The sequence below is a fragment of the Oryzias latipes genome, chromosome 24 (assembly GCF_002234675.1).
Source record: "Oryzias latipes chromosome 24, ASM223467v1".
NCBI classification, from domain to species: domain Eukaryota; kingdom Metazoa; phylum Chordata; class Actinopteri; order Beloniformes; family Adrianichthyidae; genus Oryzias; species Oryzias latipes.
The window spans coordinates 4,831,444-4,859,030 of NC_019882.2; the positions used below are offsets into that span (position 1 = coordinate 4,831,444).

The following is a 27,587-nucleotide window of genomic DNA, read 5'->3' on the forward strand; positions in this document are numbered from 1 at the left end:
TATGGTAGTGATTAGCAATTGAAGGTAATGTATACCTGTGAATTTCTTTTCTTTTCTTCCCTACATTTTTACCTTTTAGAGATGCAGACAGAAGAATTTTAGCATGTCTGCTACCTTCGATCTGACCTCTAATCTAAATAAATATCATAGACTCATTTTTGTGTAAAGTGTACTCACAGAAATTGGATTTCATGCACCAAATACTTTCAATTGTAGATAGCTGTTGGAAGAAAGTTCAGATTTAATGTCTCACTTTAGTGTTTTGTAAGTAAACCAAGAACATTTCTAATCTAAACCAATAAATTCTTGGTTGGTTAAGGATCAAGGTCGACTAAAGAAATGGCAACAGAAAAAATGTGTCGTAGTTCTAATTAGTTCTTTATCGGGGGTAATTTTATGGTTTCCTTTGTAATGACTCATCTACAAATAAAGTTGTGTATGTTTCATTTTCTGCTAATCTATTTAAACCAACAGGAATACCAGGAGAAATTAAAAGTTGATTGGTTATCCCCTTATAATTACATTTAACAGGCTGCACACATAACTGCACTAAAAGATACATCCATCATGGTGACATCATCAATTTATGTTAAGGCACCTATTGGTTTCATTAAAAAATAGGTTAACGTGTCAAAAAGTTTCTCAAGACTTCTAGAGGCTGCAGTCACTAGTTCCCTTTGACTCCCAAGTCAAAATGTCTGATTTAGGATGGAAATGAATTGTACATCTTGATGTATAAAGCTTGATTAAGTCTTTTAGTTTATTTTTTACTCATAAAAAAAACTGTCAGAAGGCTAGTAATATAGGCGATGTCCTATCCCAAGCTTGATTTGAACCTTTAGACACCTATAGATTACATCATTGGTTATTTAATGTGGTCTCTCTGACCTGAACAATCAAATCCACCAAAGAGAGTCAACGGCAGAGTTGGATTAGTGACAGAAATGACCAGGAAAAGATTTTATGCTGATCATCCAACAAATGCAGAAATGTGGCACCACCAAAAAGATAAGAAAGTTCAATAGTTTGGCTTTTTTATAAGGATCACATATATTTTCAGTTTTTGAATTCTGTGTCCAAGTTTGTATCACTATTGTACATAAATTTATGTATTTTTATAACTCATTCATTCTTTTACTGTGTTTATTTTGCAATAAGAGACACAAAAAGTCATGATTAAATATTTAACTTAAAATAAATGTTTTCTTAGCCATATTTGTTACTTATGTTGTGTTTTAATTTCAGCGTCTGGGCTGTGACGTCACGACTTTCTCTTCGCCGCTCTCTCTCCCTCTCTCGCTCGCTCTCGTGCTCCCTGGCTCGCGCTCACTCCGTGCGAAACAAAGTGTAGTGTCCGCGAGCGCCTGTAGGAAGCGAAAACCGGGGAAAGGTGAGAATGGGGCGAATGAATACTGACCGAGAGCAGGATTAACAACCCCCAAAAATCCAGATTCCGTGGAGAGGAAGCGGCGGAAAAGTCGATCAAAGAAAACTTCACGGGTTGAACAGAACTCGCGGGACCATGGATTCACTTTGCTCGCTTTTCCTGGGACTTCTGTTTCTCTTCTCGTCGGCTGGGCATGTCTCCGGGCAGTTACCGACAGGTAAGGGCGAACAAACAAAACCTAGAGACTCATTTATGTGACAAAAAGAAAAGTTGAGATTACGCATTCCTCGTTGTTATCGGGCGGCTTTCAAATTTCTGACAGGTGTGGGAAAAGTTCAGGTCCGCTTTGTTTGAACAGGCGCCTGTTCGGTGGTTCACAGGATCTTTTTTAGATCATGGATTTCACACATGCACCTACTTTACATGGAGGTGGACACGGCGTTTTTTCCACTTTTGGAGTGCGCTCTGGCTTGGAGAAGGAGAGCTGTTCGGCACTTGTTTGAATGCAGCCTTTTTTCTGTCGGAGGGCTGGAAATCACGTGAAGTGAGCAACACTGAGTCACAGGTTGAATAATTATGACTCGTCTTTTTGTTTTCAAATCTGGCCAGAGTTGCTGCTTTGATTCAGTCTTGAATTATTGGCATCAAAGAAGTTCGGAGTCGCGGGTTTCTTCGCAAATGTCGGAACCGGTCCAGTCCCGGGATAAAGGTCGAAAGATATAACCCAAGCAGGAGAAAAACGGAACTACTTTTGCAGGTCAACCACCAGGTGACCTGTTATTATTATGATAGACGGTGAAGCTGGACACGGTTTATGAGACAGCAGAGAGCGCAGCCGCAGCCGCGCAGCGAACCAGGCTGTGCGTAAAATGGAGAAAAAGTTACTGTGTGCTTGTCGTTATCACTACCCCTAATGTCATTTGTAGTAATAGCTTCTGACAATAGGGTAGAGCCTCAATTCTATTACTACACTTTATTTGTTCTCTTCTTTAATGCATTTTATATTTTTGTCTCCCACGTTTCGCAGCATTTTACGCACCGGAGTTTTCGGGAATTCGTCTGTTCACGCGTTTTACTTGTAAATTTGTGTTGGCATTTTTTTAAACATTTATTTTATTTTATTTTTTTGCACAAAGCAATGATTTCCGGAGACCTGTGAGTTTCCAAAGCCTCAAAGATCTAGGTTGATGCGCGCATCGGAGGAGAATTCTGATTGCTTATTTACGAAAATAAAAAGATAAAAAGACAAACTTCACTTTGAAATGATCTGGGTTTTGTTTAGTTTAAGAACGGATGGGAAATGGTGGCATGTTCTGCTTCTAAAGATGAAGGCATCTCGGAAAAAAAGTGTTAAAATATCGATTTAATAGAGAATCTGCAAATAAGAAGTTGGAGCAGTTTTCCTCTATGATGATAGTCACGCGAAGCTGCAGAAAAACGTCTTTTCTGTCCTTTACGCAGCGAAGTTTCTTCCTCTCTGAGTCTCGCCTGAGTGCTCGAAAAACCTCCAGAGCGCACAGCCGAGGCTCCGTGAAGGACAGTTTTGCGTCCAGTTGCGCACGCAGCTTCCAGATTACAGAAGAGAAATAAAAGACAGGCTCTCAGCAGAGTGAAAGCTGACCTCCATGAATCTCACCGAAACCATGCAAGGCTATGCTAAATGACACGTCACGCTCCATTTAGGCGCTGGAAGTGACCACACGTTGTGCAAAAACTCATTTTCTGCTCCGGTATTCACTTGGCTCACTAATGGTTTGCATGGAAATTACAAATTAATCCCCAACTTCATCTGTGAATCTTGTATTGCCACCCCCTCCTCTTTCCCATCCTGTAAGTACCCTCCTCACCCCTCCTCCCTTAAGTCCATCTGGCCTCCTGGGTAACAAATGTGTGGAATTTCTTTGAGGCCTCTGTGGAAACGTGAGTGCTGTTAATTTGCAAGTAAATGCTAGAGACTGGACGTGGCTTTTGCAGAAACTGGGGCTGTTCCTGCAGAAGAGTCTGAATTGGTTTGAGATCCACGCACAAACACAGTTTGTTTCCACGCACAAACATTTATGTTGAAGTCACTGAACCTTTCAAACTATGCAGAGTTTACAAACTCCAGCAGGTACAGTCAACTCGTCCACATGGGTGAGTTCTTTCATTCGGAAAGATGTTTAACAGATGAGGCTGATAACATTTACAAGGAGACGATTCATACAGACAGTCTGCTCTCAGGATAAAACATTCACACATCAAAGTCACCCTGCATTAGTACCTTTTGTGCTCAGTTGACGCAACGGCAAGAAATTCCAGTTGCAAGAATTTATCAAATAAAAAAAGGTCCTTTTGAAAATGTAAAATTTTGAGTTAATGATACTTTAAAATAAACGTAATAGGATATTTGTGTAAAACTGCATCTGTTGTGACTGTTTGTGCCGTGTCCTCGCAGGGCTGACGGATTAAATTATCCTGGGTTGTGTGTCTGACTTTAACAAAGTTTTGTATTGAGTTTAGGTTAATTTGTCAACTTTTCTAAATCCGTCTCCTCTGTGATCAAGTTGTGGCTCAGACTCCAGACGTCTTTAATCTTCCTCAAGTGAAATAATTGTTTTCCATCAGCGACTCCAGATGAATTAGATGGCTGCTTCTCCCACTGAATGAATGCGACATCGGAGCTGCTTTAATTATAATTGTAAATTATTTTAGTATTTCAAACATTACAACCAAGTTGGTTTAATTATAATTACTTTTCCACTTCATTTAGAAGATGAAATAAAATTGGGAGTTTTAATGGAAAGGGGAGAGAAACAGTGTAATGGCGGGGGACGGGGGGAGAGTAGAAGGCGACGCCGTTTTGGCCGTGGGCATCTTCTTCACTCTAGAGACTGTGAAAGCTGCAGGAGGGGAGGAGTGTGTGCGGTGCAGATGAGTGTGTCAGCTTATGTGCATTTTTGTCAAGTGGGAAGGAGGATGCGTTCAAGCCCTCCAGAGAACAATGGCACAAAGACGAGCATCTGATAGACTCGCGTGAAAATCCCTTCATTCTAGTCGTGCCATGAAAAACGCCTCAAAATCAGAGACCTTTCTTTTTTTGTTTTCTCATTTTCTCTGCAAATCAAGTACCTATTTGCTCAGAGCCAGCCTTATTTCTATGGATCTCAGTTTACCGACATATTTAAAAGAAAAACTCATCTCTTTGGAGGTTTGTTTCTTCATCTGATTAGAGATGAAGTCTGTAAAATGGAGTTAATCTGTTGAGAGAATTCATTAACTAATCCCTCATTAAGCTGTGTGCATATGTGCGCTGTGGTATGAATGAATTTGAGGATTTGTGCTGTAAAATGGATTAACAGTAATGCAACCTTGCCTCCTGGGAGAACGGTGGGAACGGCAAAAGATTGACGGGTTTGGAATGAGCCGAACGGGCCAAAAAAGAACCAAAAGTGGGATCATCGGGATCTTCAGATACGTCGGATGTGATCAACCCAGATGAAGACCCCCCCCCCCCCAATAAATAAAAAAAATTGAGGAGTATTTGGGTCCAAAATTAGGTAAAACTGCAGTTTTCCATTTTAAAGCAAAACAAAAGTTTATTAGAGCGTCTTTTAATACTCAAAGTAGTTGAGCTTTGTTTTCATGTTATACAAATTTTTTAACTCAAGATCTTTGGAAGAATTCTGCATCATGAAACGATGACGATGAGAAAATCCTTTCAGCTAATTTGAGGTCATTTATGTTTGCATGAAGAGACTGAAATCCAGTTCCAGAAAAGACGATTGGCTTGTGCTTTGATGCAGTAATCCCAAACCCACGGCCACTGACCGCTGCTGGTCCGTGAGACAGAAAAACTGCCCCTTCATTTTCTCTGGTTTGTTTATAATCGGATTCTAAAGGAAGTTTGATTTTGAAAAACTACTGGATTCTCCACCACATCCGACTCAATGCTGATGCAAGTCGCGGGGTCACATGTCAAAAAACCATCCCATACTTACTTAAAGTGGCTGCAAACCGCTCAATTGAAACCCTCCAAGCTAGCAAAGTTGACCAAAAGGAAGTTTCTTTTTCGCAGAAAGCAGCCAATGAGGACAAAGAAGAAGAGCTTTCCACTTTAAAGTCAAAGAAATCTGCATTGAACAGACAAAGTCCAAAGTCTTTACACCAAATAGGGATTTATTACGACAGCTGTTCCTACCCAGCATAATAAAAATGCATGATATTCAGCATCCGGCTGTCTCATGTCACAAAGATGCTGCCAATAAAGTTGGATTCACATTTACGATTAGAAAATACCAGCTGCAGTGACCATTTTCTCTCAAGTCAGCTGATGCTGACGTTGGCGTCCAAGTTTTTAGCTTCCACTTTGCAAGTTGTGGGTTAAAGGAAAGCCTGTATCACAATTTAATGGTTTCTACACAAAATCAAGAGTACGAATAAAGTTTAAAGCAGCTGAAGATGTCTTACAGAGCGAAACCTTCAGAAGTTATGGGAGACTGGAGGCAAAAAAAAGGATGCTCATTTATTTATTTGTGACATTTTGTAGAGAATCAGTAACAGTTTCTAAGAAAAAAAAATGTAGAATCGAGACTTAAAACTCCAATATTTATAACTGATTTTAAGTTTTTTTACGATTACTGAAGCCCGTTGAGACAACTGTGTTGTAATTTTGGGCTATATAAACAAAACTGAATGAAATGAATGCTAAAGCAGTTTTTTAATGAGCTCAGACTCTGATCATCGGAGCAGTTAAAGACTGGAACATCTGGTTAGATTGTGCTGCACAATTCCTCCAAATCATCTGTCTGCGTGAAGTGAACTCAGGACGTGATGGAGTTCTTTGAAAATGAAGAAAAGCCGAGCTTCCCAAACAAATCCCCAATCCCCAAAACATCCCACCCACTGAAAAATGATGAAACCACTTCAGTGTCATCAATCTCTGCTCTGCCCTGTTAGGTTTTGGTCACAGCTGTCTGTCTGAGGCGGCTTCACGCTCACACACACACAGACACACACACACCCTCACACACACATGGTAACTAATGACGGATTAAGTAATCAACACTCATAGCTGATTGATTAATTTCAGAGCACGCACATTTTTTGCCTTTGCACAGAAAGATTTGAGGTGTGTGGTTGGTGCTGGTAATGACGTGTGGAGGAAATGTGTGAGTCTGTGGGGGTAACTGGAAGAAAAAAGGCCAGAGTTCGTTGAAACAGAGGTCACTGGATAAAGGTTAGTGACCCACTTTGATTAAAATCCTGTTGTTGGTGTTCTTAACATGTTTTTGTGGCATTTGACTGACAATGGAGGAAATTTATGAAGAAAATGAAGAATTAGTAGTTTCTTTTGTCAAATGGTTATGAATCAGGACCAGACGAAAACATGCCGTTTGCAAAACAGCCTATCGGTGACGAAGATTATGATGGGAAAGGTGGCGGTGTTGTTCCATGCTAACGGTCCCGCCATCAACTCAGAGGTGAATTTCTAATAAACTCCTGCAGGAACTATGTCCTAGTAAGCAATATGTTTTTTGGATTTTGGCTAAAAATGGCTAAATCATAATCAAAAGTCAGCTGGGAAGGCTTTTACAATAGATCAAGAGACGATCAGAGTGGGAAGGTTTGTGTTTTCATGGCGCAGTTGCCTTCTCTAACGTTCTTGCTTTGATATATATTTTTCAAAAATACGAATAGGTCTTTATAAATCCCTTAAGAGCAGACATGTCCAAAGTATGGCCTGTGGGCCAAATGTGGCCCATGTTTAAGTTTCCATTGACTCTTTTCCTAAAAAAAATCAATAATATCCAGCCTCCAGCACTTTTTAAAACTGTTTTTGACTTCTCAATTGTGATTGGCTAAATTGGGTTGTGAGCCATTGTAAACCTGGGGCAGCACTGTCTTGCGACCCTTCTGTGACACCTTTTAGCTCATTCCCAAAATGTCAACTGTGAATGAAAAAGGGAACGTCAACAGCGCAGACCACCGCTTCCAGGATCAGTGGAAATGTACAGAATTTTTTCAGTGAAGTACGAAACAACTGTCTGTCAAATATGCCAAGAGACTCCTCCAGACGAGCTGCATGTAAATGGGAATGAACGCTGGGAAAAATGGAGACATTTCTAATCATCTTGGTAGAAATATATTTGGAGACCCCTGCTTTAGAGACACAGTACCTGTGTGTAAATGTTGCATGTAAAGGAGGGACGGTCTTTGTTGCATTTGAGAACTTTTGCCTTCTCTCTTTCTTTCCAATCTAATTCTGTTTTGTTATTCTGTGCTCTGCTTCTATTGGATGCAGCTCACTTGGGCCGAGCCGAAAAGGGTGAGTTCTGAAGGGCTGACAGCTCCGTGTGTCACCCCCATCGTCATGAGAACATCCTCCCCCATCATCCCATCTTTTAGTTTCCAAACCATCCATGTAGAGATCATTAGCTCTGCTTGCAAACGTCTGCAGAAACACGTCATTTCCATCTTAAATCACAACTTTCACTGTTAGATTAGATCCAAAACGAAACTTGATGTTTTTTGCAAATTTGAGTTTGGCCCATGAAGAGGATTCACACAAGGACAAACTTGAATCGAACTGAATAAATATTTGAGGGACCCAGTCAGCAGTTTGCTGTTACTTCTCTTTGTGGCTCTTCCAGTCGGACTCTCGGTTAATCTGTGTGTTGTTTGTCTTCCTGTGTTGGCGCGTCTGCGTAGTCAGGCAGCTGTCGGCAGGTTTGAAGTTTCCAGGTGCTGTTTGTGGAGCTGAGCCCTTCCTGCATCAAAGCAGCTCGGGAAACTTTGTTCTTCTAGAAGATCTTTTTCATTTTTATTCTTTGCAATTAAAACCCTGGATTCATTTGACTAATGGTCCCATCCTGTGAGAAATAAAAAAAACTGCCCTGCAGTATGGAATCATCATCTCTGACACCTTCATGTTGCGGAAAAACTGAAAATGTTTGATTTGAAGATTAGGCCTCTGGTGACAAACTGAGTTCATACTTTGCTTTATGCAAAACCAATGAAACTCCAGGAAGTTGAAACGAAATAAATGCCACTGCTTGGAATTCTTTTTTTTTTTTTTTTTTTGGTCAGAGCTTAATGAGGCACCAAAGAAAGAGCTAAAAATGTTTTATCCCTAAACGAAATGATCACAAATGACCTTAAATTAACCGTAACAAACCAGCAGCAGAAGATTTTTAAAGCTGGTGAGACATTTGGGCTTTTTGAACAACAACAGGGTTTCGTTTTGTTTCGGTTTGGTTTCCTTGTTCATGAGAAGCTGAAAGTTAGAATTCCAGAAAAGACTTCAAATTCTTTGATCCGAATAAACATCCCAAAAATAAAACAATGCGACAGAAGAAGGATGACCCACAAAAAAGAACCATTCTGACGTTTTTGAGCTGATTGAAAAAGAGAAGTGCATTCAAAGGAGAGGAGGGACATTTCTTCCGAAAGCTCTACTTTCAAATTAAAGCACTTTTCTGGTAAAGAGTAGTGCAAAGTGCTAGAAAACAATTAAAAATGACATAATAAAATACACCAAATGCACTCCTGATCCCCAAATGTAATGAAACATGACTAAAACAAAAACTAAGAATAGAAACTGAAGTAGAAACTTGTAAAAACCTTCAGTGATTTATTTAAATACAAAGATTGGATGCAGGTTGGATCATGTCATTAAGTCCCTGTATTACATTTAACCTAATTTTTTTTTTCTTCTGAATTCCATTTTCATTTTTTCCCCAAAAAGTTGGAAATGTAAAGAAAAATGAGAAGGACTAAAAAAATGTGACTGTGATTAAGAAGAGCATAGCTGCCCACATTTACTGCCTGATTCTCTTCTAGAGTCCCATATAAACCCTTACAGGAAAACTTGCTGCTATAATAATCCAATACATGATATTAGTCCCCTGGGGACAATTTAAAAAGGTACAAGATCAGCATGCTAGTGCAGAGAACTAAACAAAAATGAGTCTAGTCAAAGAACTGTAAACAAAGTGAAAGTAAAATGTGTTCAAATGTGGCATCATACGTTTAACAGTAACATGGGCCAACATCCAACTGGGAGGTTTTGGACATTTAAACTACAGTAAGTCGTTCTGATTGGTTCTCATGAGTTTGACATCAGCTCTCAGACTCAGTAGCACAAATAATATTAAGGAAAATGAAAAAAAAAAACTAAGTGGAACAACATGAGTTATATTAACAAAATGTCCCACATAAGATATTTCCAGAGAAAAAGGTACTGAAGTGCGTCAGGTGATGGGTGCTTTAGAGGTGCATTGATTTTTATTTTTTCTGAAACCAGACGGGAACCATCAGGGTTCTAAAACCCTCAGCGGCCCTCCAGAAAAGGTTTGCCTCACAGTTTTGTGCTGTTTTCATGAATAGACAGAGCAGCGACGGCACATGAACGATGCATGAACATTTGTTAAAAACCATAAACATTGTGTCATGTATAAAAAAAAAACATGCATAAGTACTAGTCTGCCAGCAGAATAGAAGTATTTTATGTAAAAATGACACAAGTTAGTTTGTCTTTTCATGGCACTCATCATTTAGTTTGGGTTTTGTGATCAGGTCTAATAACACTGGCTGTGTTCACTGAATGTACATAATTGATTTACGTGTTCTTTGGGTGGTTTATTCCTACTTCTTCTGTGGTTTTAACGTGGTTCATTCGTGATACATCTGTGTAAATTTCACCCAAAGACCTCAAGTTTTCTCACTTTTCCCCTGTATGTTCATGGATGACCAATTTTTTTATCTGTGCGAAATGTACGTAGTGGCTGAGTGACACGGCCTTTAGTTACAACTGGCCTTGCAGGTGGGATGCGAGCTGTCTGCAGGAGAAAAACGGACAAATCTTAGCATCAAGGTGGTAGACCACTTGGGGAGTCCGTAGAGAGAAATAAGTCCATGCACATTCTTTCTATAGGCATTTTGCGAGCGACAGGAAAGAGGAGAAGTAGGTGAGATGCAAATGTGTTGAATGGATTTTTCATTTTTTCCACTGAGAAGAATTCTTGCTTTTACAGCATTTGCAGTTCCATCTCTACGCTGTTAGCACATTATAACAGCACAAAAATACACTAAGTTGTTTCAAAAAATGTGAAAAAAGTGATTTTCTTTGACTTTTCGTCATCTCTCTCTAAACTAAACCATGACTGAGGCAGAATAGTTTCATTTTTATATCAAAGTTACGACTCCTGCTTTTATTTTTTTTGTTAAATCTTAATTGCACTTGCACACTAAACCCACTAAAACAGTTTTTTAGGTACTTTTTTCACGAGTGTTGGCTCCATCAGTATGTAACCCCTGTATCAGCTGAGGACACTGGCTGAAGTATTTTCCATTAGTCTTGTTTTAAAGATATTTATCTCCAGACACGCATTACAGGGAAGCCCTAAACAACACATGCATACTCTATGAGGGAGAACTTTTTCCTGAGTGTTGTTTCACAATAAACTCCAGAAGAACCTTTCATTTTAGTCATAAAGCTGCTGTGTGGATATCTTCCCATTAAAAGAAACACTTTTTTTTCACAGTTCTTGAGTTCCTTTCCAATAACTCTCCCCATGCTTTGTAAGCTGATTTCAGATCAGAAAGCTGGCGAGATATTTATACACTCTGTTCTGCTTGTGTGTTTGTGCGTGTGGCGGGCATCTCTGCGCGAATCAGCAGCTTACAGATAGATGACCAGTCCATTAAGATTATCATCTCCATCCCCGACCATGTATCTCCAAATCGCCACACCGCTGGGTCTCCGCCTCTGTGTGAGCAGAGGTTTAAATCTTAGAGCAGATATTACTATGCTATCTTTTTGCTCTAAATGATGTTGCACCGAGGTATTTTACTTTTTTTCTTTTTTGTGTGAAAGCTGTCTGTCTGCCACCCTAATCTGTGGTTTAGTCGGCCTGCCAGCTTGTGCGAGTCCCTCCTTACTGCCAGTGACTGCAAACACATGGCTTGCCTGACAGTGATCGCACACATGCACCTACACTCACTCACCCTAATAGACAGGTGGTGTGTGGGTGTCTGCAGACAGACATTTACATGTTGTCTGTCTCTCTGTCAGTTTTCTGGCAGGTCCTGCTCAACCTTGAAGTCTGAAGTGTTCTCTGTAATAAAGTCATATCCTTGGATTTCTGATTCATCTGCTGCTTGTTCCCGGTGCTCTCTGGCTTCACCTGGGAATACTGGCATCTCACTTTTTGGGCCCCTTAAATTCCACCCACAATGTCACACCATGTGTGGAGGAAGTTAAGAGAGTGCTGCCCAATCCCACCATCCCAGATGGTTAATCATTTTAATAGGGCTTTTAATGTAGCTCTGTAAGAACTGCCTGCACATTTCCCTAATAAAGTAATTTTGCTTTTCAAACTATTTATTTTTATTTTTTTGGCTAAATCCAAATTCTTCCCCCACCTCTAAATTAAGCCCCCCCCAGAGAGTTATGGAAAAAACTAGTGTCTTCAAATGCAGATGACACTACCCCTCGATGATGTCATGAATAGTCGCCGGTGAGCTGCGTTAGCCAGCGCTCAGAAAATACATGACAACATCAAAAGTCATGGTAAAACAAAAATCCAGTACTTACATTTAAATGACAACTTCTGTGCGTCAGAGCACACCTACGTGAAGAAATGCATTTCTCCACCCTCGTGGCGGAGGGATACTAAGGCCCAAGTCACTATGGCTATCCCTTAAAAAAAAAAAACAAGTTCAGACTCTGCTACATTTCCAAATGCCCCTACAATTGGAGGGGTAGGAAGAAGCCAGAAGGGTAAGGGGTGAATTTGGATTCGGCCTTTGAGTCTAAAAGTCACCCCCCAAAAAATGGGGGGTGGGGGGCATGTCGAAGGTTTTTATCCTCCTAAACTATATTCATGTTTACTCCATACAACGAACAGTAAATATTAACAATCCGGATTAATAAATGCTAAACTGTTAAGAGAAGCAGGAAATGTTGTACTTTGTGAATATCTATTAAATCACATGTATTATTTAAGTAGTTTATGATGTAAGATTAAGGCAATAAGCTCTTAGGCGGGAATGGAAATGAAGTAATTAACCAAAAAATACCACAAAGAAGCCTTCTTCAATTTACCATTTTTAAATTGACTTTCAATTTTTGAAGTACAGTAATCTATAAACAATTGAAATTATTATAACAGTAATTGTAATTGTATTTTAGCAACTAATAAATATTAATAGGAAAAAAAGCAACCCCTAAAAGTGGAACTTGATTTATCTTGAAATGTGAATTTAAATGTTGCTAAAGAGGATGTTTTTTTATTGAGATTATATATTCTTCTAGTCTGTAGTTTTTAACAATAGATAAATAAATATAAGTCATTTACAGATGAAAGAGACGTATTTGTTTCTTGTTAGACGGCCATGTACATTTAAATATATTTACAGAAGTTTCCAGAAATTTCCGTCTGGTTCGGAAAGTCTGCCAACCCTGTGATGTGCTGACGAAAAGTAGCCACAAACGGCTGAGATTTGAGTCTTTCTCATCAAGTGGGCCTCTTAAAGAGTTAGTCTTTTAGCTTTCAAGTCTTCCGCTGTGATCCCTTCATTCCACAATAACAGATCTTGAAGGATGTTTTTCATCTTCAGCTAAACTCTCGATGGCAGAAAATTTTCTGTCCTTGGACTTTTCGCACTGTAGAGGATTTTCATGGCGTCTTATAAAGAGCGAAGCAGCCAAAAACTATTATTTGCTCAGGCTTGGCTTCGGAGTGTTATATCAAAGGTTTTTTTTTTCTTAAGTACTCCGCAAATGGAGTCAGTGTTTTAGTGGTTTAAGTCCAAATTGAACCAAAGTTTACCACTAACAGCTAAAGCTGAGAAGAACCTCATTCCCACCCTCATATATTTCTCCAGAGAGACGGCTAGGAAGATTTAAATCATTCCATTCATGAAGCTAAACAGTAGTTTTTCCATGGCCTCCATAGATGGTAGTGGTAGAACACCTACTGAGAGATGATGTCCTGGAGACACTCTCCTCAGGAGCACTAAATCTAGTCTTGAGAAACCCAGAACCTTTGTTTGACTGCTTGGGTAAAAGATGTTTGAGTTCTCTTTCCAGTAGAGCTGCACACACACATTGGAAATGTATTGTAATTGTGATTTCAGTCTGTGCAATACGTGTATCACAAAAGACGTAAACTATGATGTTGCCATAAATGTTTACACACTCAAAAAAAAAAGGTTCACACTTCCTACATTGTTCTTGTATATAGTCATGTTGCCTGTACAGTAGTGCTGCATGATATGAAGAAAACTCGCGATATGCGATATCAGTGATTAATATTGCGATAACGATATAATTTTTGCGGTATATAAAAAATTAGCAAAACAACCAAAAATATTATTCCCATTCCATTACAACAGCTTAAAAATTATACTACAAATGACCCTTGTTGACGCAGGAGGCAAACATACAACATAATAGGGCGCCATCCGAGTAGTTAACAACGTGAAGGGGTCCATCTGATTGGTCAAATGCAGAAAGGGATTCTTTCAATCCATTAAACACTTCAAGCTGCCATAAGATTGTTTGGCCTCATCTAAGGTAACCATTTATTGCAAATTTGCTGTCTTTTGCGATATGCATATTGCACAGCTTGATATTGCGATAACGATAAATTTGCGGTATATTGTGCAGGCCTACTGTACAGTGATTCCTTTGCTATAAAATGGTTCACCTTTTGCTGTTTTGCAGATTTTTTTCAGTGAAGTTTTGCATGCTTTTTTTTGTACGCCGCACCACATTCTGGGTCCGGATTGGCTCCTGACCTTGTCAGTCATTCTTGTCTGTGCCATGTCTCCTGTTCAGAATGTGTTTAGTTTTGCGATATTTACATAAATGTTCGATTGCTAGTAGATTTTTGTGTTCATTCTATAATACTGGACTTATTTTACTATCAGGGTTTGAACTTTGAAGCTACAGACACACACTGGCCAAGTTTAGCATGTTTAAGAACGATCTAAACGCAGGTTCTCGAACTCTCATTTAGACCATGGTGTTCACACAGGACAATCTTCTTTTTTCTCCACTGTACTGTAGGTCTGCCACCTACAGTAGAGAGAGGCTTGGTGCAGAATGACGTAGTGGTGCAAATCCCGTCAAATGGACAAACCTTGTGGTGTGTCCTCGAGAAAAATGTGAAAATGTTTGCGGATTCCACCTATCGTGGGTCATTTTTAGAACATTACCCCTGCAATAAACGAGGGAACACAGTACTACCAGAAATGTAGATAATTTGGTGTATTTCCCCTACAAACAAGTTCTTACATGTCTCCTATTTAAAATAACTTCCATATAATTGAAGTCGTGTTGACTTTTATTTAAATAAAGCTGTTGAAGTGACATGGAAATGACGCATTAGTTGGTTTTTGTTTTGCCATTTGTTCGATGTATCGCAAGTCATTTTGACAATATTAGTCACTAATATCGCACAAGACAAGTATTCCTTATTGCGCCACCCTACAGTCAGATAATGGTGACTGTCCGTCCTTACAGACACACAAGCATTGAACACCTAAAACAAGAACAATAGCAAAGGAGAACAGGCACAGTTTTAACTGACAAAGCCGCCAGATGGAATAGTACTTTTGTGTGAAGGTATGCACACTTGGAGACCGACATCTCACTCCTCTGTGATATTGACACTAAGTAAACTCCACATTGTCTACTGGAGCCGAGCACATTTAGCTAATTAAGATGAATTCCGAGTCCAAATAAAAAACCCTAACTCTCCTAACAGTTGGTTAGTTTACCCCCTCCACTTCAAATCGGTCCCTCTCTTGGAATTTATGACCCACTAACCTAAACACAGTAACACAACCCCTCCCCCCTTCCCATCTACCCCTCTGCTCCTGTCTTGTCCTCCTCCTGCCCCTCTGTGTTTAACTCTAAAGCCCCTTTTCCTCGGATCTCCCTTCCCCCCTTTTTCCCAACCCCGCAACAACAAAAGCTGGCATAGGATTTCTCCGTCCAGACTGGAAGTTTCCTATTACAGAGTAAAAGTGTGTAAAACGCAGATATTAAAAGTTGGAGTGACACAAAAGTGCAGCTCAAACAATAAAAACTGTTGAGTGTAACACGCCACTGTCAGACGTAAAGGCTAAAGATGCGATAAATTCAAGCCATCTGCTGCTTGTAAAAAGAAAAAAATCAGCAGGTTTCAGCACAAAACCTCTGTACAGATGTGTCTGTTCAGTAAATTGTTTGCCTGCTGCCTCAACCCCTCCACTCATCTGAAAGTCCCATTCGTTCTCGTTCCCTCTGTCTCACCATCCCTCCTTAACTTTCTAGAAAGCTTTTTTGTTGGCGTTCTGCGCCCCGCTCAGCCTGCATTCATTCATTTAGGTGCTGATGGGAGCGTCCTCGTCCACTTTCAGGCCAGGTTAGCCCTCGCTGCGTCCGTGTAGAGCCAAAGGTAAATGGAAAAAAGAGGTTTGGTGTGTTCCGAGTGTGCGAGCAAAGCGAGCTGTCTGCTTGGAGGACGCAGATACAGCGATACCTCCTCGTGACATAAACTGTCTCTTACACTCACAGTCAAGGACAGACTCGCACACATGCACACAATACCACCTTAACACACAGCAACACTTTGTCTAGTAGTGTTATTTCATATTTCAGAACAAACTGTGTGCTGTTAAATACAGGTTGGAAATCTTTTGAGCCAAGACTGTTTAGGTTAAAAAGTACACAACCTCTCAGAAGCTATTGTTTCTGTTTGCCAAATGCTTGTGCATCACAAATGATATATTATTTTTCATCTGCTCCTGATTCAGAACAATTTGATTAAAGAAATGCATATTTAAGCTAAGCTTAATTTTCTTTATGTATGTCCTCTATGGTCAAAAAAGAATGGCACAAGAACATGTTAAAAGCATCTAAAATGTGATTTTAAATAAAATAATAATTTTGAGTATTTAAGAGAAAACTATACAGTTCTCTTTCTCAGCAGCTAGATTTGCTGTTGGTGGTGATTTCCTGGTCAAACATTTGAACTTGTGCTGCGTGCCGTTAGCCTGCAAATGCAGGTCTGCTCTTGCAGCGACTTGTTGCGGCGGCGCTGTGATCGTCGGTAAGACCATAATCTCAGCGGGGGCCGCTCATGCATGTCTGCTCAACACAACTGCTCCCTGGATGAATCAGTGTTGCACTCCAGCCATGAGCTCGCCCTGCCTCTTCGTCTAAACTTTGCGATCTGTCACACCTCCCCCCCTTACACACACTCATTTACCCGCACTTAAGAGACCCGCATACCTCTGGATGGAGAGTGTGCGAGGCAGCCACATGTGGTTTCAGTTAGTCACACTTTCCCCTCACTTTGGCCTCACACTAACCACCTCCACTTTACCACGCTCGACTAGGTGCATATATCTTCCACTCGGTGTTCTGTTGTGTGTTTGCTTGCAAATCTACATCGGTGTACATGTGTGTACATGTGTGTGTGTGTGTGTTACAGCCTGAGGCACAGTCAAGTAACACCCTGAACAAACGTTAGCGGTCCAAAAAGTAGATAAAGAGGCTTAAGGGAAGACAAGAGATTAGGAGGAAGGTATTCTGATGTGGAAGGTTTAAAAAAACACAAGAAGGCTGCAAGTGTGCCTCTATTTAGGATTCTTTTCTTTGTCTACTCCATGAGAGGAATCTCTTTATGTCCTTGATCATTCTAGATTATTAAAGAGAAAAGTGAAGACAGTCAAAGCTGCAGGTGAGCAGAACCAAGCGTAAAGACAAGAACCTGAGCTTGTTCTGAGGAGAAAAACTTTACCATGTTGTAAAATCACAAAAACGGTAAATTTGATCAACTTCAACATGGTTTGGATAGATGTCAATCTATTCATTTCTAATGTGAAACTATTTTTGTTAAGTTATAAGAAACTTTTTTTTACCATAATAGGTGATTTAAAGTAAACAAAGGTCAAATTTATTTAGGAACTATAAATTCTTACATCAAAAACAAATACAAAATCTACTTTTTGCCCATAATGTCCCACTCTGATCCTCTTTTGTGCTAATTTAAAAGCGTTCTCAGTGTTTTTTTAATTACTGTTAAAACCAAAATTAATAAAAATTTAAAAACCCTCTAGGACTTAGTTTCTGCAGAGCGGCAAGACTTCATTAGAAATTCACCTCTGAGTTGTGGGTGAAACTGTTGGTGTGGAGCAACTCCGCCCCCTCTTCCCCTCCCAGTTGCAGGGAGCTTGTGATCCCTGCATATTTTTTACGTCACAAATAATTTTTCAAACGGCATTTTTTAAAATCTTCTCCTGATTCCAAAAATGTATAAAGAAATGCTGAGAAATGCAATTTTGAGCGTTATTTCTTTTGATTCATGTCGCCCATCATCAGAAAAATGCCATAAGAACACAATTTTCATCAGAGTGGGTCTGTAAGAAAACAATGATTAATAAATATGATAAATTTATACTGCATTTCTTTCAAATTCTTTTGTTTTGTTTGAAAGAAAATCTCTGCTTTAGTTCAGGATAGACTGGCGTTTTAATATTTTATTCAATTGTGCTGAAGTCTATTTCAGGTCCTGGCAGATAATCCGTCTGAGTTTTTGTTTAATTTGCCTAAAATAAAACATCTAAAGCTTTTTTTTTTTTTTTTAGAGGTACGTGGGACTGAATTTTCTGTGAGTTTAAACAAAAACTTGGAACCAGCAAATCTCCTGGGTTAACCTGATTTTTAATTATGCCCATCTCAATAAATAGATTCTCTATATTTAATATTTGTGGGTCAAGCTTACACAACACACGCTGCGCCGCGCAGAGCTTCTCCTGGAATTTCCCATAAGATGAGTCACGATGTTCATATTGCCTCGTTTGTCAGGGAAAAAAGAAAAAAAAATCCGCCTAATGCTGCTTTCAACCAACACATCTCAGAGGAGCGGAGAGCCTCCGCCCACTCGCAGTATCAACTTAGACGGCCAAATTCTGACAGAAAAGCGTGAAGAGTGGGCTTTAGCTTTTGGCTGACTTTGTCATTTAGTTAAACTGGCTTTTCTGATGAGGCTTTGCTTTGTTTTTACAACTTCTATAATTAAAAATCTGTTTTGCTTTGCCATTTGCAGTTTAGTTCCTCAATAGAGTAAGCATTTTAGATCTATTTTATACTTATTTAGGTCTCTTAAACCTTGTAAAAGTTACATTTGCTCTTTCTTTGAAGTTTATAGCAGAAAAAAGGAAAGGGTCATAAATAAATTTATATGATTAGTTAATCTGATTTAGTTGCCATGCACTGCAGAAAATGAATCACAAAATCACAGGGTTTTTCCATTTGACTAGAGTCCTGGCGTATACCAACTGTGAGACTGCTTTCTTTTAAGGCCCACAGAGCAGCTCATTGGTACAAAAATGATTATTGTGGGAACAATTGGTTGATTTTCAGTTGGGTTTTTGCTGTACATCAGTAATTATTCAAGCTTTTTAAATGCTCTCTATGTTAAAGGGAAGCTGTTCTTTGTTCTTTTTTTTAAAACCACCCTTTTCTCTGCAGCTTCTGATTGGCTGTATACACCTGACAAAGTTGTTGTTCCCTTTTGGCATCTCATTTTGGACGAAAAAGTCAATTCCATTCATTTTAATTCAATTTTATTTGTATAACCCAAAATCCCATTGAATCCGCTGGAATTATGTCAATTGCATTAATAGTTGAAGAGTTACAGTAGCGGAAAGAATGCAAACACTCCAGTATTAAAAGGTTAACCAGTGTTAAGTAATGAACTGATCTTTGTGACTCAATGTAAAGATGCTGGCTGGGACTAAATGATGTCATTAGGCGGTAAATGGAACCAAGTTTCTTCTGCAGACAGCTGTGTGTCCGTCAAAGTATAATCCTTCATGAAATGGAGCAGAACTGAACGGGAGTAAGCGATACGGAGCGGGGTGTGTGAGAAAAAGGCAAGAGCTGTTTGAAGTGTGATAAGAAACTGGAGAGCAGACTGACCCAACAAACTGTTGCAGCTGGAAAAGTTCATTCCCAACGTCTCCCATGTCTGCTGATAACAGGAGGAGACAGAGGAGGTGGGGGGCGGAGGCAGTGAAAGTTTGATACCATGCAGGTCTTGTGTCATTTTTTGTTTTAACTCCATAACCTGCTCTGCGTTGTTGTGTTTAATGAAGCTACTTCAACTTTAAAATGATGTCCATAAATGAAGCCATCCACTTTTGATCTAATAGTTGGGACATGAAACGATCACCTCCCCCAAACTGGACCTTTTGTTTTCCTTGTGCGTTTTTGTGCAGTTGCGCGTGTTTACATAGCTAAGTGGCTAGAACGTTGTGCACAGATTGTTGGGTTTCTTCTCTGAAATCAGCCTGTTTGTCTTTGGCATTCCTCGTCTTCAGGCCGAATCTGTTTCCCTTTAACCAAGACGATTAAATGGAGCATTCAGCTGCATCAAATCACACAGTTAGTCCACTTTGGAAAGCCCACATCTCTACTTTATAATTCATTTGGCCACTTATTTTAGAAAAAAACATTATTTTTATCATGCAGAACCAAAATTGAAATAATTAATTTAAAATATAAATATGTCTCTGGACTGCACTCTAAATCTTTAGACGAAAGGAATGTTTCTATGCTAGTTTTTCCCAAATATCTGAATTTTAACAGAAAATGGAGCTTGAGATTTCGAATACTAACTTATACTACGGTACTTGAAAAAGTTAAAGTCCTATTATCTGTCACACAGTTTTAGAGCCTTTGGTATGACTCGGCCTGGATTTGAACTCACGACCTTCCAGTCACAGGGCAGACACTCCACCACAAGGCCACTGAGCTGGTTACTTACATTATTAATAAAAAATGCTGCATTTTTAAGTGAATTTAGCTGCTACGAAAATAAAAAGTGGCTGCTCTCCTTATTTTTTACACTTCTCTTTAAAGTCTTTTTGGTTCTATATCCCGCTGCTCGTTACTCTGATTAGTCAACATTCACAAACAAAGTAGTCACACCTTATTACTGATTGTATAACCCCCCCCCCCCCCCCCCCCCCCTCACACACACACACACAGACTCTAGTTTTTACTTAGTGAACCTGCGGCACAGCCTAATGTGGTGACATAGAATGCAGAGACTCGTTGTTTCTGATGTGTGTGGAGAAAATAAACCACTACAATTGGATTTGATGGTGTTTAGGTTGTGTAAACTTATGACAAAGTAGGATGAATTTGATCAATTATAGTAATTAATAGGCGGTGATTATAAAAGATTGAGTGATTTTAGAAATTAATATGATCAATGTGATGGTTTTTAAACATTAAAGGGCACACGGCTTCATAATAAGCCGAAAAAAAACGTATTTAACCCTTTAACTCTGGAGCTTTAGGTAGTAATGTGTAGCTTATCAGGGAAAAGCTGATATGAAAACATGCTGTCAGAATCAGCTGATTCATGTTGATCGTGATTGAATAGTTACGATACGTCAAAGAGTTTATAATTCTAGGTGATGCTAGAAGGGTTGCTGGGACATGTAGTGTGTTAGAAGTCTTTAGATAGTTTCCGCCGACGACCAAAGGGGGAGACGGAGCTCTAACTTATGACATTAAAAATGGTCGTTACTATGTTCACTTGGAGGTTAATCGATAAAACTAAAACAAAACTGCAGAGAGAATTCATTTTAAAATCGACCTTTCAGCATTTTTTTTTCACTTTCAGTTATTTTATTCGTCAAAAATATTATTAATCTATGAAACACATTTTAAACAAAACCCCCTTTAATAATTTCCAGTTGAGACACTGATTGCGTTTACAAATTGATGTTACTTGACGCGCCGGCCTGGCCGTCGGTGAACCGCATTTCAATGTCAGAATAACCGAAGCCTTTCTTCAGAGAAAGCCTCAGCAGCAGCTGAATGATGGCTGTCCTTCAAACTGGATCAAGATGCATTCAATTACATTTTTAATTCCAGCGCTTCAATTGCCAGGCAGATAAATGCATTCTTTCAGTTCCAGCACTATATTGGGCTTTTGTCACTTAAGTTGTGCTGCTTTATAAGTTGTCTGGCATGCTTTTAAACATGTGCTTACCAGGAAATTAGTATTTTGTTTAAATGTTTTTGCACTTACAATGTTCTTTGTGACAGTGTTGGTTGAATCACAGCTATGGACTCTTTGTGGACGTTTTATATAATCACACTATTAAGGAAAGATCATGAAAATGTTCTAAAGAAGCATCAACTGAAGTGAGTAATTCTCTGACGGGATTCAACTTTGCGTGTGACTAATGACTGGTGAGTCCTCGTGAGTAACGCGCCGCACGCTGAAGCCTTCTGGCAGATACAGTAGCATTGATTTGGTGTGTTTGTGCTAGACTGTATTTATGACAGGTAGTTAATTACAGGAATGTGTTTGTCCGTTCGTATGTGTTTCCACGCCGTCCACAGGCCTGACAGGCAGGACTTAATTAGTTGCCACGGCCACTGATGATGCGTGCTGACATTTGCTGTGCTGCTGACAGAATCCCCTGCCTAGTAGCACCGATGCATGCTGGTACGCAGGGTCCACTCAGCCCCCCTGCGGTGTGTTTATTCTGTGTGTGTAAAGTTAGGATGGGAAAAAAATAATAATCCCGTCAGTTTGTTTCAGGCTTGTGAGTCTGTGAGAAAAGGCAATTAAAACACTTATCAACTAGCTTTGTGTTGTAAACATGGTCAGGTTTATTCTATATTTATCCTCCTGGCTTCTTCTCTGGATGGAATGCTGCAGAGATGCGGCCATCGTCGTCACTAAAGTAATAAAAGTAGTTCCTCCGCTAAAGGATTTTAATCTCCGCGTTCATTTAATATGCCGAGTGTTTCGATTGGTGTAATTGCTCCAGCAGAGCATCACACTCCCATGATTTTGTACATTTGTGCTTCAATTAAGGGATGAATTGAGTCGGCTTTAACCGTAGACTGTTGCCCGCAGACCTTCACTCAGTGAGTGATTTCACTAGATAACAGGGATGAGGGATGGATAAGGAGTTTGATCTGTTTGCTGTGTGATCTTAAGAGTGTGTGTCTACTTTTTTCTTTTTTTCTTGTAAGTGTTTCTGTGTGTTGAGAGGTTGGGTTCAACAGACACAATTTTCCCAGTCTAACAGGTCTGGGTTAACCCTGCTATGAAGCAGAGCTCCCCGCTGTTCTAAAGGCCAGTTGAATGTCTTCATCAATAATAAACTATGGAAGACGGATGAGCCACTGTTCGTTTATTTATCTTTCACTCCCAAGCAGATCCAGATCTGTCTTTAGTCTGCAGCGTTTTCATCCTAAGATGGTCACGCTCCACCACTGCAGATCAGCTCCAGTTTAAACAGAAAATTTTGACTTGCTCAAGAGCACTTAGAGAAGGCAGAAATGTCAGTGTTCTTATTAGCAAAGTGTCATTTAGAGGTATACCAGCATGACTCTGATTAGACTCTTGCTTTCAGCTCTAAAATGACATTTTGTTAGACAGGAAACAAAGAAAACTAACTTTTTTTTTTATTCCAACGTCATCAACTTGAAGACTGGAGTTAAATCTCCAGTCTTCACTTTTTTGAACAACCGTAACTTGTTTACGCAATTAATGTAATTCCAGCAGAATTATGAAGCGTTGCACCAAAACATGATACTTAACAGCAAAAAAAAGTGTTTCTGGAATCAACAAAAATTGATGTGAAGAAAAGTAACTTTGCACTGATATGCGACACTTTACAATAGTGAGTTGTTTGTGCGATCCATGTAAATCAATGCAAAAATAACATTTCTTTGCGCTGATAAGCAATACTTTACAGTAGTAAAGGGTTTACACAATTAACTTAAACTGACTTATTGTGACATGAACAAATGCAGGTTTTTTTTATTTATTTTATTTTATTTATTTATTTTTTATTTTTTCTCAGCTTTGCACTGAGATGCAGCACGATTGTGTCAGAATCTGTGGGAATTACATTAATTGCATAAATGGTCAGATCTGGTGTTAAAGGGTTAAAAAAATCATCTTTAAAATTCGAGATTAGTCTTTTTTTTTTCAGTTGAAAAACTACTTTTATGAAGAAAAAATACATTCTTCCTATGGTGAAGTCAAAAATTTTAGAACAAAAATGTTTTTTTTTTTTTTTTTGCTTTAGAAAAGTAATATTATATGAATATGAATTATATGAATGCAGGCAGGACAACTGCTGAACTCTGGTTACACCATGCTAGTGGGCGGAATCTGTCATTTGTGTGTGTCCATCTGGTATGACCCCCCCCCGCTCATCTCCTCCAGCATTAATGCGCATATGTAGCACGCACACACACACACACACACACACACACACACACGCCCATATGGCGGAACAGCTGAGAGAAAGTGCCCACCCTCGTACCCATCCACCCTCCTTGATTTCTCCGTCCTTCCTGCAGAGCCTCAGGACTCATCCAGGTGTCCACTTTTCTCTACAAGCTCCCTCACTTTCCCCGGTCGCCCCGGCCTGCTTCATGTTTGAAAATCAGCGGACCACTATGTGATTCCTCAAATTTCAAAGCACATTTCTGCGGTAAAGCACAGACCAGGTGATAAGCAGGATGTAAATATTGAAAACATATTTTTGTCAATCTAATTGGAGCACAATATTTAAGCTGAAATGATGTTCCTCTTCCCGGTTCTACCTGACTAATGAAGAGCAGCAATCTTTAAAAAGTGACATCAATTGTTTTTATTGATTTGCTGTTGATGGAACTTATTTAAAAATGTTTTGATTTTGCTCAGGTGTTGTTACCTCTCCTATTTATGCATCAGTAGACATAAGGTCGTTTTCATCCTGAGGTGAAGTCACCTTTGGGTTTACGGACTGGTTCAGTCCATTAAAGCAGTGGTCCCCAACGTGGGCCGTGGACCACTTTAATGTCCAAATATTTTCACAGACAAAGCCAAAATGAGCATCTGATGCATTTCTTTATTGCCTTCAGTTTCCCTTAACTTTTAAGGGGGAAGTTTATATCATAATCTGTAAAATATCTTCACCTGCTTTAAACTTTATTTGTACGCTAGATTTTGTGGTGGAACCAATAAAATGTCATCTAGATTTTCCTTTAAGTGGAAGCGAAAAAAGTCACATTTTAAGGTGCAACAATAAAAAAAAGTCCCTAAAACTTAATTTTTTAAATTTAATATTAAACATGAATCCACAATCTAAGCAACTTTAAAAGCTGCATCCTTGTAACACTAGACAGCTGTTGGTGTTTGGCAACAACTGACACATTGACTCCAGATTTAGAGTAAAGACGCCTGGTTTTTGACTGTTAAATGCAAATTTATTTTATTTTGAAGTGATTCTTCTGTTTCCTCAATTGGTCTTTTTAAATATGTTTTTTTTTTTTTTTGTCAACTTTGCTAGTTTTAGTGTTTCAATCGGCAGCCACTTTAAGAAAGTCAGGGGATGCATTTCTGACATGTTACTGCCCAACGTGACATACGTTGAGAATAAGTCGGATGTGGTGGAGAGAATCCAGTAGCTTTTCAAAATAAAACTTTCTTCAGAATAAGATTATAAATGAAATAGGCACCGGTCTGCGGCCTGGGGGCTGGTTACTGCTGCATTACACTCTTCATCTTCCTGAAGCCACTTCTGAGCAGCTTTAGCTGCAAATCAATACTGAAGGACACTTCCTCTGTCAGGTTCCCATGTGTGGGCGTGCTCACTTTCTGACCCTGTTTGGGTAAGAAATGGTTAAAATCCACAAGAAGGGCTGGACTTTGAAGATAAGATAAGTCTGTTGATTTTTTCTTTATAGCAGTTTAAGTTAGCAGCTAAATTGTAATTAATTTTTAGCTGAATAACACTCACCACTTCGAAAACACACACAATAGCAGAGAGAAAAGAAAAAGCTGAAAGGGGAGGAGAATAAAAAGAAGCGAGGAAGGGCAGAAGAAAAGTTGGAGAGGCTGGGGTTTTTGTGCAGGAGTGCAGTTTCAGCTTCTGTAAACCCAGGAGCTCTGAATAGCGCTTATTAAGCAGGGACGGTTTCTGTGTGCATGCGTGTGCATGTGACAGGGTGATATATTGAAACACACCTCTGCGGAACAGCTGCAATGATGAGACAGAGAGTAGGGAGTAAGAGGTGTCGTCTAGCCTCCAAACACACACACACACACATTCATGCATGCCGAGCTGAGCCAACTTCTTTATTGTATTACTGAGGCCGGCTTGTATCAAAGTGAGAGCTAGAGAGGAAAAAGAGAGAATGGAACCAACCAGAGATGAATTTGTTGTGACTGCTCGGGTAGACTCATCTTTTAAACAAAGCTTCTGTTTTTATTTTTTTGTTCGTACTCTCCCCTTTTGGCCTCCTGGTTTCTCTTCAGTACCTTCTCCTCCTTTCTTCCTTTCCCTCCTCCTCCTCCTCATCTGTGTGCATATTTATTATATTACACAGATGGCAAAGCTGATACAGGAAAAGATCGAAATGGAGAAAGTCAGAGTTTTTAAAAAAAAAAAAAAAGGAATTGGAAAGCTCCAAAAAAAAGTGGGGAAGAGAGATGGAAGAGTACAGACGGACAGAAAAAAGTGAGATTGAATAGATAAATCGGATTTATCTATAATGAAATCAGCCCCACTATTTATAGAGGAACGTACTCAATTCTGCCTTTCTGCTGTTAGTGACAGATTTACCCATTTAATATTCCAAAAATCAGTGTGAGAAGAAACACACCAACCATCTGGGTTGCAATGAAAGAGCAGCTAAATGCAAAGTGGACGTTTTTTGAGCATTCAAAAACTCTGCTGACGGTGGAAAGATAATTGATGAAACACTGCAAGGACCGGTTTATTTTAGCACGTGATGGTAAAATCACGCTCTGCAAAGCCAGGTAAAGAGAACGCTTTCTCATAGATCCACTCCGATCATCTTTTGTTTTATTTTGAAAACGTTCCCAGTGGTCTCTTAATTATGGTTATGATGTTTTTACCCAAACCGAAGAAAACGGGTCATTTCCTAGGCCATAGTTCTGGAGAGCAGCTGTAGTTTACTAGAAATTTAGCTCCAAGTTGTGGGTGGGACAATTGGCTCAGACCACCCCGACCAACCCTGACCCCCCTTCCCTTCCCCGTTGCAAACCTGAGCAGGGAGCTTGAGATACATTACAAATACGCTCTTTTTCAAACAGGATTTTTTTCCTCTCCTCTTGATTCACAACAATTTGAATAAAGAAATAGTCCAAAATGTCATTTTAAGCTTAATTTTCTTTATTTATGACCTTCATGATCTGAAGTATGGCACAAGACCATGTTCAAAACACCAAAACCATTATTTATAGGGCACTGGGTCTTTAAATTAATTATTGATAATAATAATTATTATTATTATTATGCAAATATTTGCATTGTACTATGGTTGCAATTTGTGTACATAGTGTTAACTAAATATTTAATATTTGTTTTAGTATTTAAACAAAACAAAAAACTAATAGCCCACAAAGATGGTTAAAAATCAATAATCTCTCTTTGCTATCTTTAAAATGATTGAACTCCCTGCTTCCACTTAATAAAATGCTGCCTTTGTGCATCTAAATCAGGTGAATTCAGGGAAGGATGATAAAGGTGCATTTTGTGGTATGCCTGTTTAGATATTTACAAGACTTTTCTTGCATTTTGTGTGTGTTTGTGGGCTGAGTGGTGGGGTCTCGTTCTCTTTCCCACTTTCATGTCCGTCCAGTAATGAAGCAATCCACTCTTGACACACACAGAAATGCACAGAAAGTCTAACAAAGTCCCCTCAGGGCAACACACAGAAACAATACAACGACGCTCGTAGCTACATCTTCAGTCCAATAACGCAGTTTTTTCCCCCTTCAAGTTGTTTTTTTGAGTGGATTTTACACAGTGCCGTTGGCATAGCACACATGAAAACACACACACACATTTAGGCCCAACTGTGTTGAACTCTGTCCCTGTCAAGAAGGCACAACTACACACTAAAACGTGTTTTCTAAGAGGCGGTCTGCCGTGGTCATGTGATCAAACTAGGGATATACTAATTGGGATTGGGAGACCCATCCCACACTTTTGTTACTTTGAAAAAAAAACAAATTGAATGTACAGATTCAGGTTTTCCCCCTATCTTTTATTTTAGGAGCCTTTTATCTTTTAACACAGAGCACGTCTGTAAAGTGTCTTGAACAGTCAAACTAGTAAAAATAGGTGATGAATATTTATGAGAAAGTTCAGAAATGCCTTAGTATCT

At 39.3% G+C, this 27,587-nt stretch overlaps 1 protein-coding gene across 19 annotated transcripts in view; it reads left to right on the top strand.

The window, feature by feature from the left end:
• Positions 1–1,315: 1,315 nt before the first annotated feature.
• The window catches only part of ptprk (protein tyrosine phosphatase, receptor type K), a 113,181-nt gene continuing 86,909 nt past the window's right edge, over positions 1,316–27,587 (top strand). For 6 of the 19 annotated variants that reach the window (XM_023953255.1, XM_020714723.2, XM_020714724.2 and 3 more), the window contains exons 1-2: positions 1,317–1,604; positions 7,668–7,691. In XM_023953255.1, the coding sequence (XP_023809023.1) occupies positions 1,523–1,604; positions 7,668–7,691 (106 nt within the window). In that variant the 5' untranslated portion in view covers positions 1,317–1,522. Of the gene's footprint in view, positions 1,605–7,667; positions 7,692–27,587 lie in introns of all 19 variants that reach the window. The other 13 variants (XM_011491504.3, XM_011491511.3, XM_011491512.3 and 10 more) reach the window with 5 other exon arrangements.